The 18,414-nt window shown below is 37.3% G+C and overlaps 1 protein-coding gene across 1 annotated transcript; it reads left to right on the plus strand.

The window, feature by feature from the left end:
* Positions 1-8,991: 8,991 nt before the first annotated feature.
* On the plus strand, positions 8,992-10,885 carry LOC124281093 (pancreas transcription factor 1 subunit alpha-like). The gene is made up of 2 exons (XM_046717109.1): positions 8,992-9,496; positions 9,954-10,885. Exons 1-2 carry the CDS (start codon positions 9,067-9,069, stop codon positions 10,124-10,126), a joined length of 603 nt encoding a protein of 200 aa, XP_046573065.1. The 5' UTR covers positions 8,992-9,066; the 3' UTR covers positions 10,127-10,885.
* The last annotated feature ends 7,529 nt before the right edge of the window (positions 10,886-18,414 follow it).

Genomic DNA, 18,414 nt, shown 5'->3' on the forward strand with positions numbered 1-18,414 from the left:
GCATTAGACATAATGTGTTCTACAACAGACATGCATTAGACATATTGTTTTCTACAACAGACATGCATAAGACATATTGCTTTCTACACCAGACGTACATTAGACATATTGTGTTCTTTAACAGACATGCATTAGACAAATTGTCTTCAACACCAGACGTACATTAAACATATTGTGTTCTTTAACAGACATGCATTAGACATATTGTGTTGTACAACAGACATGCATTAGACATAATGTGTTCTACAACAGACATGCATTAGACATATTGTTTTATACAACAGACATGCATTAGACATATTGTTTTCTACAACAGACGTACATTAGACATATTGTGTTCTACAACACACATGCATTAGACATATTGTTTTCTACAACAGACATGCATTAGACATATTGTTTTCTACAACAGACGTACATTAGACATATTGTGTTCTACAACACACATGCATTAGACATATTGTTTTTTCAACACCAGACGCACATTAGACATATTGTCTTCTACAACAGACATGCATTAGACATATTGTTTTCAACACCAGACGCCCTTAAGTCATATTGTCTTCTACAACACACATGCATTAGACATATTGTTTTCTATCCCAGACGTACATTAGACACCTTGTTTTCTACACCAGACGTACATTAGACATATTGTTTTCTACAACAGACATGCATTAGACATATTGTTTTCTATCCCAGACGTACATTAGACACGTTGTTTCTACACCAGACGTACATTAGACATATTGTTTTATACACCAGACGTACATTAGATATGTTGTTTCCTATCCCAGACGTACATTAGACATATTGTTTTCTACACCAGAAGTACATTAGGTATGTTGTTTTCTACACCAGACGTACATTAGACATATTGTTTTCTACACCAGACGTACAGTTGATATGTTGTTTTCTATCCCAGACGTACATTAGACATATTGTGTTCTACAACACACATGCATTAGACATATTGTTTTCAACACCAGGGGACATTCGACATATTGTCTTCTACAACACACATGCATTAGACATATTGTTTTCTATCCCAGATGTACATTAGACACGTTGTTTTCTACACCAGACGTACATTAGACATATTGTTTTCTACAACAGACATGCATTAGACATATTGTTTTCTATCCCAGACGTACATTAGACATATTGTTTCTACACCAGACGTACATTAGACATATTGTTTTATACACCAGACGTACATTAGATATGTTGTTTCCTATCCCAGACGTACATTAGACATATTGTTTTATACACCCGACGTACACTAGGTATGTTGTTTTCTATCCCAGACGTACATTAGACATATTGTGTTATACACCAGAAGTACATTAGGTATGTTGTTTTCTATCCGAGACGTACATTAGACATATTGTTTTCTACACCAGAAGTACATTAGGTATGTTGTTTTCTACACCAGACGTACATTAGACATATTGTTTTCTACACCAGACGTACATTAGATATGTTGTTTTCTATCCCAGACGTGCATTACACATATTGTTTTATACACCAGACGTACATTAGGTATGTTGTTTTCTACACCAGACGTACATTAGGTATGTTGTTTCCTATCCCAGACGTACATTAGACATATTGTTTTATACACCCGACGTACATTAGGTATGTTGTTTTCTATCCCAGACGTACATTAGACATATATATTGTTTTATACACCCGACGTACATTAGGTATGTTGTTTTCTATCCCAGACGTACATTAGACATATTGTTTTATACACCAGATGTACATTAGGTATGTTCTTTTCTATCCCAGACGTACATTAGACATATTGTTTTCTACACCAGAAGTACATTAGGTATGTTGTTTTTTACACCAGACGTACATTAGACATATTGTTTTCTACACCAGACGTACAGTTGATATGTTGTTTTCTATCCCAGACGTACATTAGACATATTGTGTTCTACAACACACATGCATTAGACATATTGTTTTCAACACCAGGGGACATTCGACATATTGTCGTCTACAACACACATGCATTAGACATATTGTTTTCTATCCCAGACGTACATTAGACACGTTGTTTTCTACACCAGACGTACATTAGACATATTGTTTTCTACAACAGACATGCATTAGACATATTGTTTTCTATCCCAGACGTACATTAGACATATTGTTTCTACACCAGACGTACATTAGACATATTGTTTTATACACCAGACGTACATTAGATATGTTGTTTCCTATCCCAGACGTACATTAGACATATTGTTTTATACAACTGACGTACACTAGGTATGTTGTTTTCTATCCCAGACGTACATTAGACATATTGTGTTATACACCAGAAGTACATTAGGTATGTTGTTTTCTATCCGAGACGTACATTAGACATATTGTTTTCTACACCAGAAGTACATTAGGTATGTTGTTTTCTACACCAGACGTACATTAGACATATTGTTTTCTACACCAGACGTACATTAGATATGTTGTTTTCTATCCCAGACGTGCATTACACATATTGTTTTATACACCAGACGTACATTAGGTATGTTGTTTTCTACACCAGACGTACATTAGGTATGTTGTTTCCTATCCCAGACGTACATTAGACATATTGTTTTATACACCCGACGTACATTAGGTATGTTGTTTTCTATCCCAGACGTACATTAGACATATTGTTTTATACACCTGACGTACATTAGGTATGTTGTTTTCTATCCCAGACGTACATTAGACATATTTTTTGATACACCAGATGTACATTAGGTATGTTGTTTTCTATCCCAGACGTACATTAGACATATTGTTTTCTACACCAGAAGTACATTAGGTATGTTGTTTTCTACACCAGACGTACATTAGACATATTGTTTTCTACCCCAGACGTACATTAGATATGTTGTTTCCTATCCCAGACGTACATTAGACATATTGTTTTATACACCCGACGTACACTAGGTATGTTGTTTTCTATCCCAGACGTACATTAGACATATTGTGTTATACACCAGAAGTACATTAGGTATGTTGTTTTCTATCCGAGACGTACATTAGACATATTGTTTTCTACACCAGAAGTACATTAGGTATGTTGTTTTCTACACCAGACGTACATTAGACATATTGTTTTCTACACCAGACGTACATTAGATATGTTGTTTTCTATCCCAGACGTGCATTACACATATTGTTTTATACACCAGACGTACATTAGGTATGTTGTTTTCTACACCAGACGTACATTAGGTATGTTGTTTCCTATCCCAGACGTACATTAGACATATTGTTTTATACACCCGACGTACATTAGGTATGTTGTTTTCTATCCCAGACGTACATTAGATATATTGTTTTATACACCCGACGTACATTAGGTATGTTGTTTTCTATCCCAGACGTACATTAGACATATTGTTTTATACACCAGATGTACATTAGGTATGTTCTTTTCTATCCCAGACGTACATTAGACATATTGTTTTCTACACCAGAAGTACATTAGGTATGTTGTTTTTTACACCAGACGTACATTAGACATATTGTTTTCTACACCAGACGTACAGTTGATATGTTGTTTTCTATCCCAGACGTACATTAGACATATTGTGTTCTACAACACACATGCATTAGACATATTGTTTTCAACACCAGGGGACATTCGACATATTGTCGTCTACAACACACATGCATTAGACATATTGTTTTCTATCCCAGACGTACATTAGACACGTTGTTTTCTACACCAGACATTACATTAGACATATTGTTTTCTACAACAGACATGCATTAGACATATTGTTTTCTATCCCAGACGTACATTAGACATATTGTTTCTACACCAGACGTACATTAGACATATTGTTTTATACACCAGACGTACATTAGATATGTTGTTTCCTATCCCAGACGTACATTAGACATATTGTTTTATACACCCGACGTACACTAGGTATGTTGTTTTCTATCCCAGACGTACATTAGACATATTGTGTTATACACCAGAAGTACATTAGGTATGTTGTTTTCTATCCGAGACGTACATTAGACATATTGTTTTCTACACCAGAAGTACATTAGGTATGTTGTTTTCTACACCAGACGTACATTAGACATATTGTTTTCTACACCAGACGTACATTAGATATGTTGTTTTCTATCCCAGACGTGCATTACACATATTGTTTTATACACCAGACGTACATTAGGTATGTTGTTTTCTACACCAGACGTACATTAGGTATGTTGTTTCCTATCCCAGACGTACATTAGACATATTGTTTTATACACCCGACGTACATTAGGTATGTTGTTTTCTATCCCAGACGTACATTAGACATATTGTTTTATACACCTGACGTACATTAGGTATGTTGTTTTCTATCCCAGACGTACATTAGACATATTTTTTGATACACCAGATGTACATTAGGTATGTTGTTTTCTATCCCAGACGTACATTAGACATATTGTTTTCTACACCAGAAGTACATTAGGTATGTTGTTTTCTACACCAGACGTACATTAGACATATTGTTTTCTACCCCAGACGTACATTAGATATGTTGTTTTCTATCCCAGACGTACATTAGACATATTGTTTTATACACCAGAAGTACATTAGGTATGTTGTTTTCTATCCCAGACGTACATTAGACATATTGTTTTATACACCAGAAGTACATTGGTATGTTGTTTTCTACACCAGATGTGCATTACACATATTGTTTTCTACACCAGACGTACATTAGGTATGTTGTTTTCTATCCCAGACGTACATTAGACATATTGTTTTCTACACCAGAAGTACATTAGGTATGTTGTTTTCTACACCAGACGTACATTAGGTATGTTGTTTTCTATCCCAGACGTACATTATACATATTGTTTTATACACCAGACGTACATTAGGTATGTTGTTTTCTATCCCAGACGTACATTAGACATATTGTTTTCTACACCAGAAGTACATTAGGTATGTTGTTTTCTACACCAGACGTACATTAGGTATGTTGTTTTCTATCCCAGACGTACATTAGACATATTGTTTTCTACACCAGACGTACATTAGGTATGTTGTTTTCTATACCAGACGTACATTAGACATATTGTTTTCTACACCAGAAGTACATTAGGTATGTTGTTTTCTACACCAGACCTACATTAGGTATGTTGTTTTATACACCAGACGTACATTAGACATATTGTTTTTACACCAGACGTACATAAGGTATGTTGTTTTATACACCAGACGTACATTAGACATATTGTTTTCTACACCAGACGTACATTAGGTATGTTGTTTTCTACACCATCCAATCCATGCTAGATGTGTTCTTCTACTAGCACACATTGAATGTATTGCACTCTTCACCAGACTTACATTAGATATGGTGATTCTTCATCAGACTTACATTAGATATGGTGATTCTTCACCAGACTTACACTAGATATGGTGATTCTTCTTCAGACTTACACTAGATATGGTGATTCTTCTCCAGACTTACACTAGATATGGCGATTCTTCTCCAGACTTACACTAGATATGATGATTCTTCATCAGACTTACACTAGATATGATGATTCTTCACCAGACTTACACTAGATATGATGATTCTTCATCAGAATAACACTAGATATGGTGATTCTTCATCAGACTTACACTAGATATGGTGATTCTTCTTCAGACTTACACTAGATATGGTGATTCTTCTCCAGACTTACACTAGATATGGCGATTCTTCTCCAGACTTACTCTAGATATGATGATTCTTCATCAGACTTACATTAGATATGGTGATTCTTCATCAGACATACACTAGATATGGTGATTCTTCATCAGACTTACACTAGATATGGTGATTCTTCATCAGACATACACTAGATATGATGATTCTTCACCAGACTTACACTAGATATGATGATTCTTCACCAGACTAACACTAGATATGGTGATTCTTCATCAGACTTACACTAGATATGGTGATTCTTCTTCAGACTTACACTAGATATGCTGATTCTTCTCCAGACTTACACTAGATATGGCGATTCTTCTCCAGACTTACACTAGATATGATGATTCTTCATCAGACTTACACTAGATATGGTGATTCTTCATCAGACATACACTAGATATGGTGATTCTTCATCAGACTTACACTAGATATGGTGATTCTTCATCAGACTTACACTAGATATGGTGATTCTTCACCAGACTTACACTAGATATGATGATTCTTCATCAGACTTACACTAGATATGATGATTCTTCATCAGACTAACACTAGATATGGTGATTCTTCATCAGACTTACACTAGATATGGTGATTCTTCTTCAGACTTACACTAGATATGGTGATTCTTCTCCAGACTTACACTAGATATGGCGATTCTTCTCCAGACTTACACTAGATATGATGATTCTTCATCAGACTTACACTAGATATGGTGATTCTTCATCAGACATGACACTAGATATGGTGATTCTTCATCATTCTTCATCAGACTTACACTAGATATTACACTACAGATATGGTGATTCTTCATCAGACATACACTAGATATGATGATTCTTCATCAGACTTACACTAGATATATGATTCTTCATGGCACTAGATGGTGATTCTTCATCAGACTTACACTAGATATGGTGATTCTTCTTCAGACTTACACTAGATATGCTGATTCTTCTCCAGATTACACTAGATATCGATTCTTCAGACTTACACTAGATATGCTGATTCTTCATCAGACTTACACTAGATATGGTGATTCTTCATCAGACTTACACTAGATATGGTGACTAGATATGATGATTCTTCATCAGACATACACTAGATATGGTGATTCTTCATCAGACTTACACTAGATATGGTGATTCTTCATCAGACTTACACTAGATATGATGATTCTTCACCAGACTTACACTAGATATGATGATTCTTCACCAGACTTACACTAGATATGATGATTCTTCATCAGACTAACACTAGATATGGTGATTCTTCATCAGACTTACACTAGATATGGTGATTCTTCTTCAGACTTACACTAGATATGGTGATTCTTCTCCAGACTTACACTAGATATGGCGATTCTTCTCCAGACTTACTCTAGATATGATGATTCTTCATCAGACTTACACTAGATATGGTGATTCTTCATCAGACATACACTAGATATGGTGATTCTTCATCAGACTTACACTAGATATGATGATTCTTCATCAGACATACACTAGATATGGTGATTCTTCATCAGACTTACACTAGATATGGTGATTCTTCATCAGACTTTCACTAGATATGATGATTCTTCATCAGACTTACACTAGATATGGTGATTCTTCATCAGACACACACTAGATATGCTGATTCTTCTCCAGACTTACACTAGATATGGCGATTCTTCACCTGACTTACACTAGATATGATGATTTTTCTCCAGACTTACACTAGATATGGTGATTCTTCACCAGACGTACACTAGATATGATAATTCTTCACCAGACTAGATATGGTCTGATTCTTCATCAGACTAACACTAGATATGGTGATTCTTCTTCAGACTTACACTAGATATGGTGATTCTTCTTCAGACTTACACTAGATATGATGATTCTTCTCCAGACTTACACTAGATATGATGATTCTGCTCCAGACTTACACTAGATATGATGATTCTTAATCAGATTTACACTAGAAATGGTGATTCTTCATCAGACTTTCACTAGATATGGTGATTCTTCTCCAGACTTACTTTAGATATGGTGATTCTTCTCCAGACTTACACTAGATATGATGATTATTCACCAGACTTACGTCTGATGACATATGCTAGACTTATTGAATTCTACGCCCAATGCACACTGCTCACATTGCATTCTACATCCCAGTAGCACTGTATATGTTGAGTACCTGCCGTACGTTAGACATATACACCCTAAGTACATCAGACATATTGTCTTCCACACCCGACGTGAACTTGACATATTGTATTCCATTTCCGAAGTATACTTCATACCTCGTATTCTACACCTTTGTAGTAGCACCATGAATGTTGTATTCTATACCCGACGTACATTATCGAATTCATAACATATCGTGTAGGTGTGCTTGATATGTTTTAACAACATTAAAATCACGTTTTGAAGTATGTGTTAGGCCCTAGTCAAATTTTCCTGTCTATTTATCAGAAAGCGTTTGTTTTTATTGTAGCTGTACAGTGTCAAATGCATCGGCGATACACAATGCAGAATAAAGCCCTTCGCACGCTACTGTTAACCTCTGCGTGCCACCTACCCCTGCCTGCACCGACACGTATGGTCTTGTATATCAGCATTAAATACTAAACGAAACAAGTTAAAAGGCTATCCCATTTATCCGTGTCACACTTTCAGGTTTAACATATTTTTATTCTGTTTATGCTATAGATGTGTGTTATATACACACATACAGGCGGGTAGCTTCTTGCTGTGGCGGAGCAGCCACGAGGTTCAGACGCGTGCACGGCACGTACCACGCGTGCACGGCATCAGGTCACGCACAAAGCGGGAAGATATACAAAAAATACACCTTTTCTATTCATGTCCAACTGATATTGTAATTCGTTACAAAAAAAGAAACTACGCTGATACAGAATGATGTTCATAAAAAAACAGATGTTGTTCATGTAATGAATAATGTATAACGCTGTGACTGCCCCAGTCTCCATTCAGACAATATCCGCACTGACGTGTTAAAGGGGCTGGTATCGGAGTGGTCGTTGCCTCAAGTACCCGTGTGTACTCGGGGTAGATGGCGGCATCGCGCCAGGCCAACACACAGCCCTAACTCTTTACGGATTATTTATTTGTCATTGGTAAACAAGGCTTATCACGCTCACTTGCCCACGTGCGAGTAAAAATGCCGAGATCTGATTGGTCACTGGGTTTTGGGAGGAGTCAAGCCACGTGGCGAAGTGATGATTGGCGGGCGTATAAAACAAGGTAGCGCGTGGACGTCTGGTTATGATTATCAGCAGGCGACTTGGAAGTTATATGAGAGACAGGCAACTTACCAGACAACTCTAGTCAAGATGATGGAGAATTTCCTCTATAGTCTTGAGGATGATTTCCTGGATTTCTGTGAGCCAATGGACTATTGTGAAGATCTCAGCTCGCCATGCTCAAATGAATCAGATCAAGAAAACCATAACTTTTTGCAATCAGACAGGCGACTTCTAAAGGCTCCAGTGAAGAAAGTACAGCAACGAAAGGCTGCAAATCTTCGTGAACGTCGTCGAATGAAATCCATAAATGATGCATTCGACCATCTGAGAACTTGTATCCCTGCAACAGTTAACGCTGACAGGCGTCTATCTAAGGTCGACACGCTCCGGCTGGCCATCAGGTATATCGGCTACCTGGGGGATCTTGTCACAACCTACGATGACTACGGCTTGGACTCTCAGTATTCCAGGAATCACAAAAGCCAGGAAAAAGTTATTCTACGGTGCCAGTTCACAGGTAGGTTACATATAAATGTATTTATATATCTAGAAAATATGTGACACGGTAATAAACTATTTTTCTTTTTCCCATATATTTCAGCTTGTGTATCTCTAAAAATCTCCCAGGAGACAATTCTGGAAACTGCGTAAAAAGCGCATGCCATTCACGGGGGCCGACACAGGCTCCATCGTTATATCATGCCATAACTGTGGCGGGCTATAGGTTTTTACTGACATAATTGATATGTTCTTTTACTGAGTTCATCGAAGAGGTATAACTTTTGGTGTTTTGGTGTCATCGCCTATGACTCAAATATTACATTTTGCACAGTTGATGTTAATTGAAAAAGTATATGTTGTCCATGTATACTAAAGAATAAGTGTCAACCGACTTCATAAAATGTTTCAAGATTCGTAGAACTAGTTGTGTGACAAACCTCTCTTTTAACATATTATTATGGTTATTTTTACAGATGATGACAGCCAAGACGGTTCAACACTGATTGGCCACTCCTTGTCATGGTCAAATGACAATACACCAAAACCAACAGAAAACAAACTGACAGCTAAAATCTGGATGCCAGAAAATCCAACGGAATCTGACATCATCAACCTTGCCAACTATGCGTCAGACTATGCGTCCTGATGACGCGCTCATCTGAAGCGCTGATCCAAATACAACCTTGCAATACCAATACTACTGAAGTTTCTATCCCTGGTGCTAAACAGATTATCCAAGTCTTAAGCTCCCATGACTCAGGAAAGAGAGCTTTCACCAAAGCATGTACCTGAGTCCACTTTCATACTGTCATGTGTAAGACTTGATGTATAAACTTGTACGAGCATTGTTGTATACCGGAGACAGTATTTAAATATTGTTGTTGGCTGCTGGCACCATCGTGTGTGTACCCGTGCCTTTATGTGTGCGCGTGTGTGTATAATTATCCAGGTCCAGATAGACCGAGTTCGACTGCAGGCAGTTGATGTTTTTTACTGTAGTATCCCTACTGCGCATATTACTTGGAGAGGGTTGGGGGGTCATATTTTTAGCTGCGAGTTATGCTTGCGGGCGTTATAGTGCTGTTTCAGGAAAAGAACATTCACACTGACTTACTATTTTATTATCTGTGTTGCTGGCCAACGGGGATTAACATAACACTCAACAGTTCAAAGCATGTAGCCATTACATGGTAACCTTTGCATGTAGATTCAGTGTAAGGCCTGATATTCTATGGCAGATCACTGAGAACAGTAGATAAACGGGATGAAATGTTCAGCTGCATTTACATGAACGAGTGAAAGACGTTGATATGTTTGATAATGTTTACTTACACAACGTTATTTTTTGCAAAGCTATTATTAAAAAATCGTTACTTGTTTGAAATAAATATTGCTTATTTCATGATACTGTGTCTGTTCATTTATATATACACATGTCTTCTGACATGTACACATGGCATTCCTTCTACATGTGAGCTGTGCAAGTAAGCCGGCGTCTCACGCCTGTCAGTGAAGCCATGCTGGTGACACATCACGTCATGCAATACTGGTGTTTGTGGTGTTAGACATTATGCCTGAAGAGAAATTTCAGTGGTTATGTCTCATTGTGTGACTTTAAATCAGTTGGAATTGCACTTTCTAATAACATTTCCCCAAGTCTTGTTACAAACGTTAAATAACATGTATAGTCTGTTTGCAGTGAAAACGTACCGATGAATTTAACTTTAAACCAAAAAGTAAAACAAATAAAGTGAAATTAAGACTGCGAATCTTCATGATTTTACCTTGCCAATTGAACATTAGGATAAAAGTTGTTTAACAAACGATCAAAGTTTCACATCGCTATTATTGGTTTATATTACCTACGATACACAACACGCGGGGCACATTTGTAAATGCTCCTACATAAAGTTACAGTAGTTCTTAAAGTATAATGAGACAAAGATAAGTGTTGACATCCAAGCCCTAGTCCTAGACTACGACAACTGTGAACCCAGCAGATGGACCTGTGATAAGATTGAGGTAAGCCAGAACGATAAGGCTCACACTTGAGCTGGTTTTGTCGATAACATGAGTAATAATTTTAGTTTAGATCAGCACGATTTCATAACATTCAGTAATGTGTACTTACTTAACACATGTTTTGATAACATAAGATGTAACTTGGATAAGCAAGCCCTTCAAGTTAAATCGACTTTATAAGGTCAATAAACTTCTTAGAACAAGCATAATATAAAAATATCAAAACCATTTTGTTTTAGACGAATTCACATAAGCGATAACACATTAAAATTACTATAGTTATATCACTTATGTCTAAATAATTATAGTTATTTGAATATATACATGCAAACACGATTGTTGTAACTGAGCTATCGTTCCAAATATATGTAAACAACCTCTGTGAGCTTTTCCACTGATGTTTCTGCATTTATCCCACATATATTTAACATATATTGTTGGTTATGCAGCACTGACGTATTTCTATGTTTTCTATGGTGTATTTATTATACGAGTTGCCACAGTGAATGATTGCATAATATGACCTGATATATCTGCAGCGTTATACAGTACTGACATATCTGTTCTGTGATTCTCTAATACAACCTGACATATATCTATGATCATACAATACAACCTGACATATATCTATGATCATACAATACAACCTGACATATATCTATGATCATACAATACAACCTGACATATATCTATGATCATACAATACAATATCCTGACATATATCTATGACATATACAATACAACCTGACATATATCTATGATCATACAATACAACCTGACATATATCTATGATCATACAATACAACCTGACATATATCTATGATCATACAATACAACCTGACATATATCTATGATCATACAATACAACCTGACATATATCTATGATCATACAATACAACCTGACATATATCTATGATCATACAATACAACCTGACATATATCTATGATCATATCATACATACCTGACATATATCTATGAATACAATACAACCTGACATATATCTATGATCATACAATACAACCCGACATATATCTATGATTATACAATACAACCTGACATATATCTATGATCATACAATACAACCTGACATATATCTATGATCATACAATACAACCTGACATATATCTATGATCATACAATACAACCTGACATATATCTATGATCATACAATACAACCTGACATACATCTATGATCATACATTACAACCTGACATACATCTATGATCATACAATACAACCTGACATATATCTATGATTATGCAATACAACCTGACATATATCTATGATCATACAATACAACCTGACATATATCTATGATCATACAATACAACCTGACATATATCTATGATCATACAATACAACCTGACATATTTCCTTAACCACACAATACGATCTGACATCTTTTTCGACATTATATAATTTAAGGTGACATATTTGTATGATCACTCAATGGAAGATCACGTATTTATATGGCTATATAACACAAGCTTACACATTTGTATGATCACTCAATGGAAGATCACGATTTATATGGCTATATAACACAAGCTTACATATTTATATGAACACTCAATGGAAGATCACGTATTTATATGGCTATATAACACAAGCTTACACATTTGTATAAACACTCAATGGAAGATCACGTATTTATATGGCTATATAGCACAAGCTTACATATTTATATGATCACTCAATGGAAGATCAGCTTACATATTTATATGATCACTCAATGGAAGATCACGTATTTATATGGCTATATAACACAAGCTTACATATTTGTATGATCACTCAATGGAAGATCACGTATTTATATGGCTATATAACAAAAGCTTACATATTGTATGATCACTCAATGGAAGATCACGTATTTATATGGCTTTATAACACAAGCCTACATATTGTATGATCACTCAATGGAAGATCACGTATCTATATGGCTATATAACACAAGCTTACATATTGTATGATCACTCAATGGAAGATCACGTATTAATATGGCTATATAACACAAGCTTACATATTTGTATGATCATAAAAAACGAGCTACAAATATTAGTATGATTGTACTAACATTTTTGTATGTTTGTACAATACGGATCAGAGTACGTATGTGGATTTACAATACTCGTTGGCACATATCTATTTGGTTATAATATTTAGTACATTTAAACAATACGAATATTTGACGTATTTGACGGAAATAAGATACACGCTTTCTTATTAGAATATACAAGCTGGCTTATTTTTAGGATAATACAGTCGAAGCTTATATATTTGTATTGCCATACGAAGCGAGCTAGCATATTTGCATGATTATACAATATATACAATACTGACATATTTGGGATTACACTTTTTCAGTAATGTACGATTCAAGTAATTGTGTTGGGTTGAGTCCGATTGGCGGTGGCTGAGCGCGTTATGCGGCTGCCTTTGTGTGAAGGCGATTAGGTGCCTGACTCTGAGGGTGTGGGTTCGAATCACTTATAGGACTCCACCCAACATAAGAACTAGAATCTGTAATCAAAGATATGAAATATGTTACTTTTGACCACTTTCTAAATGGCATTGTGTATTCAAATACTGACATACATATGTGATTATTCATTAATAGTTTAGGTAGCTGTATGATGACACTTATCTACTTATAACATACGGGCTAGTATATTTCCTCCGATTATACAATACTGAAGTATGTATATGTGTGATTATAGAATGTTTGTAGGTTAATATAATATTGATGTTTGTTTATTTTTATACAATATATTTGTATGTTATACAATACGAGCTAACATATATCTGAAAATAATATGGCATTTATTATGGTCTGAAATTCGTATCTGTCTTTATTTTAGTTTAGCTATAATAGGTAAATATAAAACGTAAACGCCGTAGAATGGTGTTGATTAACGAACGACACATTCCTATCTGTGTAAAGGGCAAAACAGTGGTGAAAATAATGACTGGGTCACTGTCGCAGCAGAGCAATATTCAAAACCTTATTTCACTTATCCTAGTTAAATGAGCTGTTTAGATGCCATAATGCCATATTATGATGTTCATAGACCTTGCATATTGCCTCGAAGCGTATATATTCTAAAAGTACTGTAAAAGACTGTAAGGCATTTGCATGAGAATATGGGACAATGCGTAAACATTTTAACTTGCAGTGGGGAACAATGAATAAGAAGAAGATAACCGACTTAAAATGTTCTTCTTCCTTCGGAACGTGGAAACCGCTGGGAGCATGGGGTGGTTGAGAATCACCGAGATTATTCATACACAGGTGAACTGAAATCAAAACAAATATTTACATGTAAGCAACGCTCATACACAACAGTGGAAGTTGGAAAACGTGACATCTGCAAATTCAAATGCAAACAGAAACCTGTTATTACCCCGGGGGCAGGAGTTGATTGGTTAATGGGGGCCCTAATTAAACATATGAGCAGTGGACAGTTTCTTCCTCACGTGTGGGGTAGGGCTGGTCATGTTCCTATAGAACCCCTAGCCTTTTATTCTGTGTCGATTGGCGACAGGTCAATAAAAGGCCCACAAATTACTTCTGGTTTGAGATTCGATCTGACCAAATGAGTGGACACCAACCAATCTCCATGCCATGTAACTGACGGGCTTTATTCTCCAACATTGTGTACGGCACATAGTCTGTGACCAGTCTTCTGTTTCCCAACAATGAAGGTCTCAAATTAACATGTCCAAAATTACCCGTTATGATAAAGGCGGGTTTTAGTGCTCAGGGCAACTGGGAGCTGTACCGTTCAGTGGAGATCATGACCACAGTCTACTCTTACAACATACTAAAACGATTTTAAATGTGTGTTTTCTTTTGTGGTAGGTTAAGCTGACTTGAGTTGGGCCGGGACATGGACCAAAGAGGAGAAAGGTCTACACATCAACATGCTGGAAATGAAAGCAGTCGTAAACGCCATACTCCGCTAGACCCCCATTCTACAGAATGCTCATCTGATGGTGCACACGGACAACTCCACAGTGGCGTTCTACATAAACAAGCAAGGATCAACACGGTCATCGAACCTCCTGGACCTCTGCTTTCAACTGTTCGACCTAACAGACGATCTGAACATCCACATAAGAGCATGACACATTCCGGGAGCCAAGAATGTGACAGCAGACGCACTCTCCCGTCCAACGCAACCATCTCCAACAGAATGGATGCTATATCCAGAGATCTTCAAGCAGATCATCCAAGAGATGGAAGTACCGCTAATAGACCTCTTCGCCACGAGATTCAACAATCAACTGACAACATTCGTCTCACCAGTGCCAGATCCACAAGCATGGGCAACGGACGCTCTAGCACAGATCTGTGCCACGTCTATATATCACAGTTAAATGTTGTATTCAGGAAGATATGGAAACGATGCATTACCGTTCAATGTCTGATAGAGGGGACTTTGCTTTAAAAACACATCACTATAAAGTGTTGTTTGGGCTCCGAGATAACAACCGCTTGATAAATCTATAAAAACATTCACAATTTACCCCTACAGGTATTTAAACATAACTAGGTACACATAACAAAAGTCTGTAGTCTGACATATGAGTGAGTGACATACGGGAGTGATATGAGTGAGTGACATACGGGAGTGATAGGTGGAAGACATAAGACATCATTACAAAATAAACTTCACTCTTCAATCTGTCCTGTTTGTTTTGAAGAGGGAATATAATTAGTATTGCTTTTTATTGGTCTGAAGTAAATAGATCACACGTGAGAAATCAAATTATGAATATAAAATCACAGTCTACTAAGACACTACGAAGTAGTTGTGTATGCATGTTTCTTAAAATATGATTAACACAACAAGTGATTTTATTTATTGATAACGCAAGTATTTCATATCTGTAAATCAAAAGGTGGATAAGGCCTTGTATCCACATCATCTATTGCAGGCACAATTGATGTATACAACTGCAACTTGTTCATATATGTTGGCTAAGAATGGATCATTATCGTGGAAAGGACCACTTTTTAATACCTGACAACTTTATTGGGTGCTTCCCGGAACATAAACAATACATAGACCATTGTCCCACGCGCCTGCGACGAGGATTGCCACAAAGTGTTGGATAGGCTTCGCAACACGATCATGGCGACCACCCTCCCTCCTGGTTATACCAAGTAAGTGAATAGTAAAGAAGGCCCGGCTGGTAACATGACACACCATGTCTATAATCAAGATTTCTCCGCTGTACTAGTCCAACTATAATCATAATTCCATTAATGATAAACCTCGAGAGCTTAACCCTGATCAAATAACCTTTGAGCAAGGGTCGTATAATGTTCCTTGGGCTTACTCGATGGTACCAGACGCTGGAGTTACTGTGGCATTAAAGGAAGAAATGCTTGGCAGTTTCTACACAACTGCAGGCACATTTCTGTCTGAGATTGTCTGAAGATATGTCGTTGTTTTCGCTATAGTAGTAACAAACCCGCTACTACAGAGAAAGATATGCCTGTAAATGCAGGTATGATGTATATTCTTTCATCTGGTTTACGTATACTTTTATTTTAAGAATATGGGTGCTCAAAAGCGGTACCCGTTGTGACAAGGCCTCGTTCAGCATCAGTGGTTGTTTATATCGTAGAGCCCTAAAGGTAATGCTGGCAATATCTTCATTTCACTTGTCAAGATAGAAATCAAATTACGCTGCATTTTTATTTTGATTGTAGAAATATTAACAAAAGTTCAATGTAATGAGCGTTGAAATAGCCAACAAAATTACAGTATAAGAATCAATCCGTTTATCTGACCCATTCGTGTACGAGCTCCACGGTTCACTGACGTATTTCCAATGAGAATTGTTGTACAGCATCCAGGGCAACGTACAGAACACCAGGTGTCTACAGACACACACGCCGTATCTCTATTTCAATCAGAAATTAAACTTTAACGAGCTCTGGAATAAACTAAGTGACGTGCCTGTGGATTTATTTAATCGCGACAAGATTAAATGCTTGACTTGCACGAACCCCCCTCCCACCTCTCAAAGCAATGTGAGTAAGTCTAACCATTGGGTTAAATAATCCAATTATATTCAGGCACCGGATACTCCGGATCCCATTCGTTGAAAGTGTACATATTCACTATTTCAGAAGGACTAGTGTTGATAACCCATGTGCAACTGCTGCTCCTCTAGTGTGTATTGTCCGTGTGTACAGAGAGTCCGTGTGTACAAGTGTTGCTCCTCTAGTGTGTGTAGAGTCCGTGTGTACAAGTGTTGCTCCTCTAATGTGTGTAGAGTCCGTGTGTACAACTGCTGCTCCTCTGGTCCGTGTGTGTGTAGGGTCCGTGTGTACAACTGCTGCTCCTCTAGTGTGTGTAGAGTCCGTGTGTACAACTGCTGCTCCTCTAGTGTGCGTAGAGCCCGTGTGTACAACTGCTGCTCCTCTAGTGTGGGTAGAGTCCGTGTGTACAACTGCTGCTCCTCTAGTGTGTGTAGAGTCCGTGTGTACAACTGCTGCTCCTCTAGTGTGTGTGGAGTCCGTGTGTATAACTGCTGCTCCTCTAGTGTGCGTAGAGTCCGTGCGTGCAACTGCTGCTCCTCTAGTGTGTGTAGAGTCCGTGTGTACAACTGCTGCTCCTCTAGTGTGCGTAGAGTCCGTGTGTACAACTGCTGCTCCTCTAGTGTGTGTAGAGTCCGTGTGTACAACTGCTGCTCCTCTAGTGTGTGTAGAATCCGTGCGTGCAACTGCTGCTCCTCTAGTGTGCCTAGAGTCCGTGTGTACAACTGCTGCTCCTCTAGTGTGTGTAGAATTCGTTTGTACAACTGCTACTCCTCTAGTGTGAGTAGAGTCCGTGAGTGCAACTACTCTCATCTAGTGTACGTAGAGTCCGTGTGTACAACTGCTGCTCCTCTAGTGT

This window comes from Haliotis rubra, unplaced genomic scaffold, assembly GCF_003918875.1.
Source record: "Haliotis rubra isolate DU_JTF1 unplaced genomic scaffold, ASM391887v1 Scf279, whole genome shotgun sequence".
Taxonomy (NCBI): Eukaryota; Metazoa; Mollusca; class Gastropoda; order Lepetellida; family Haliotidae; genus Haliotis; species Haliotis rubra.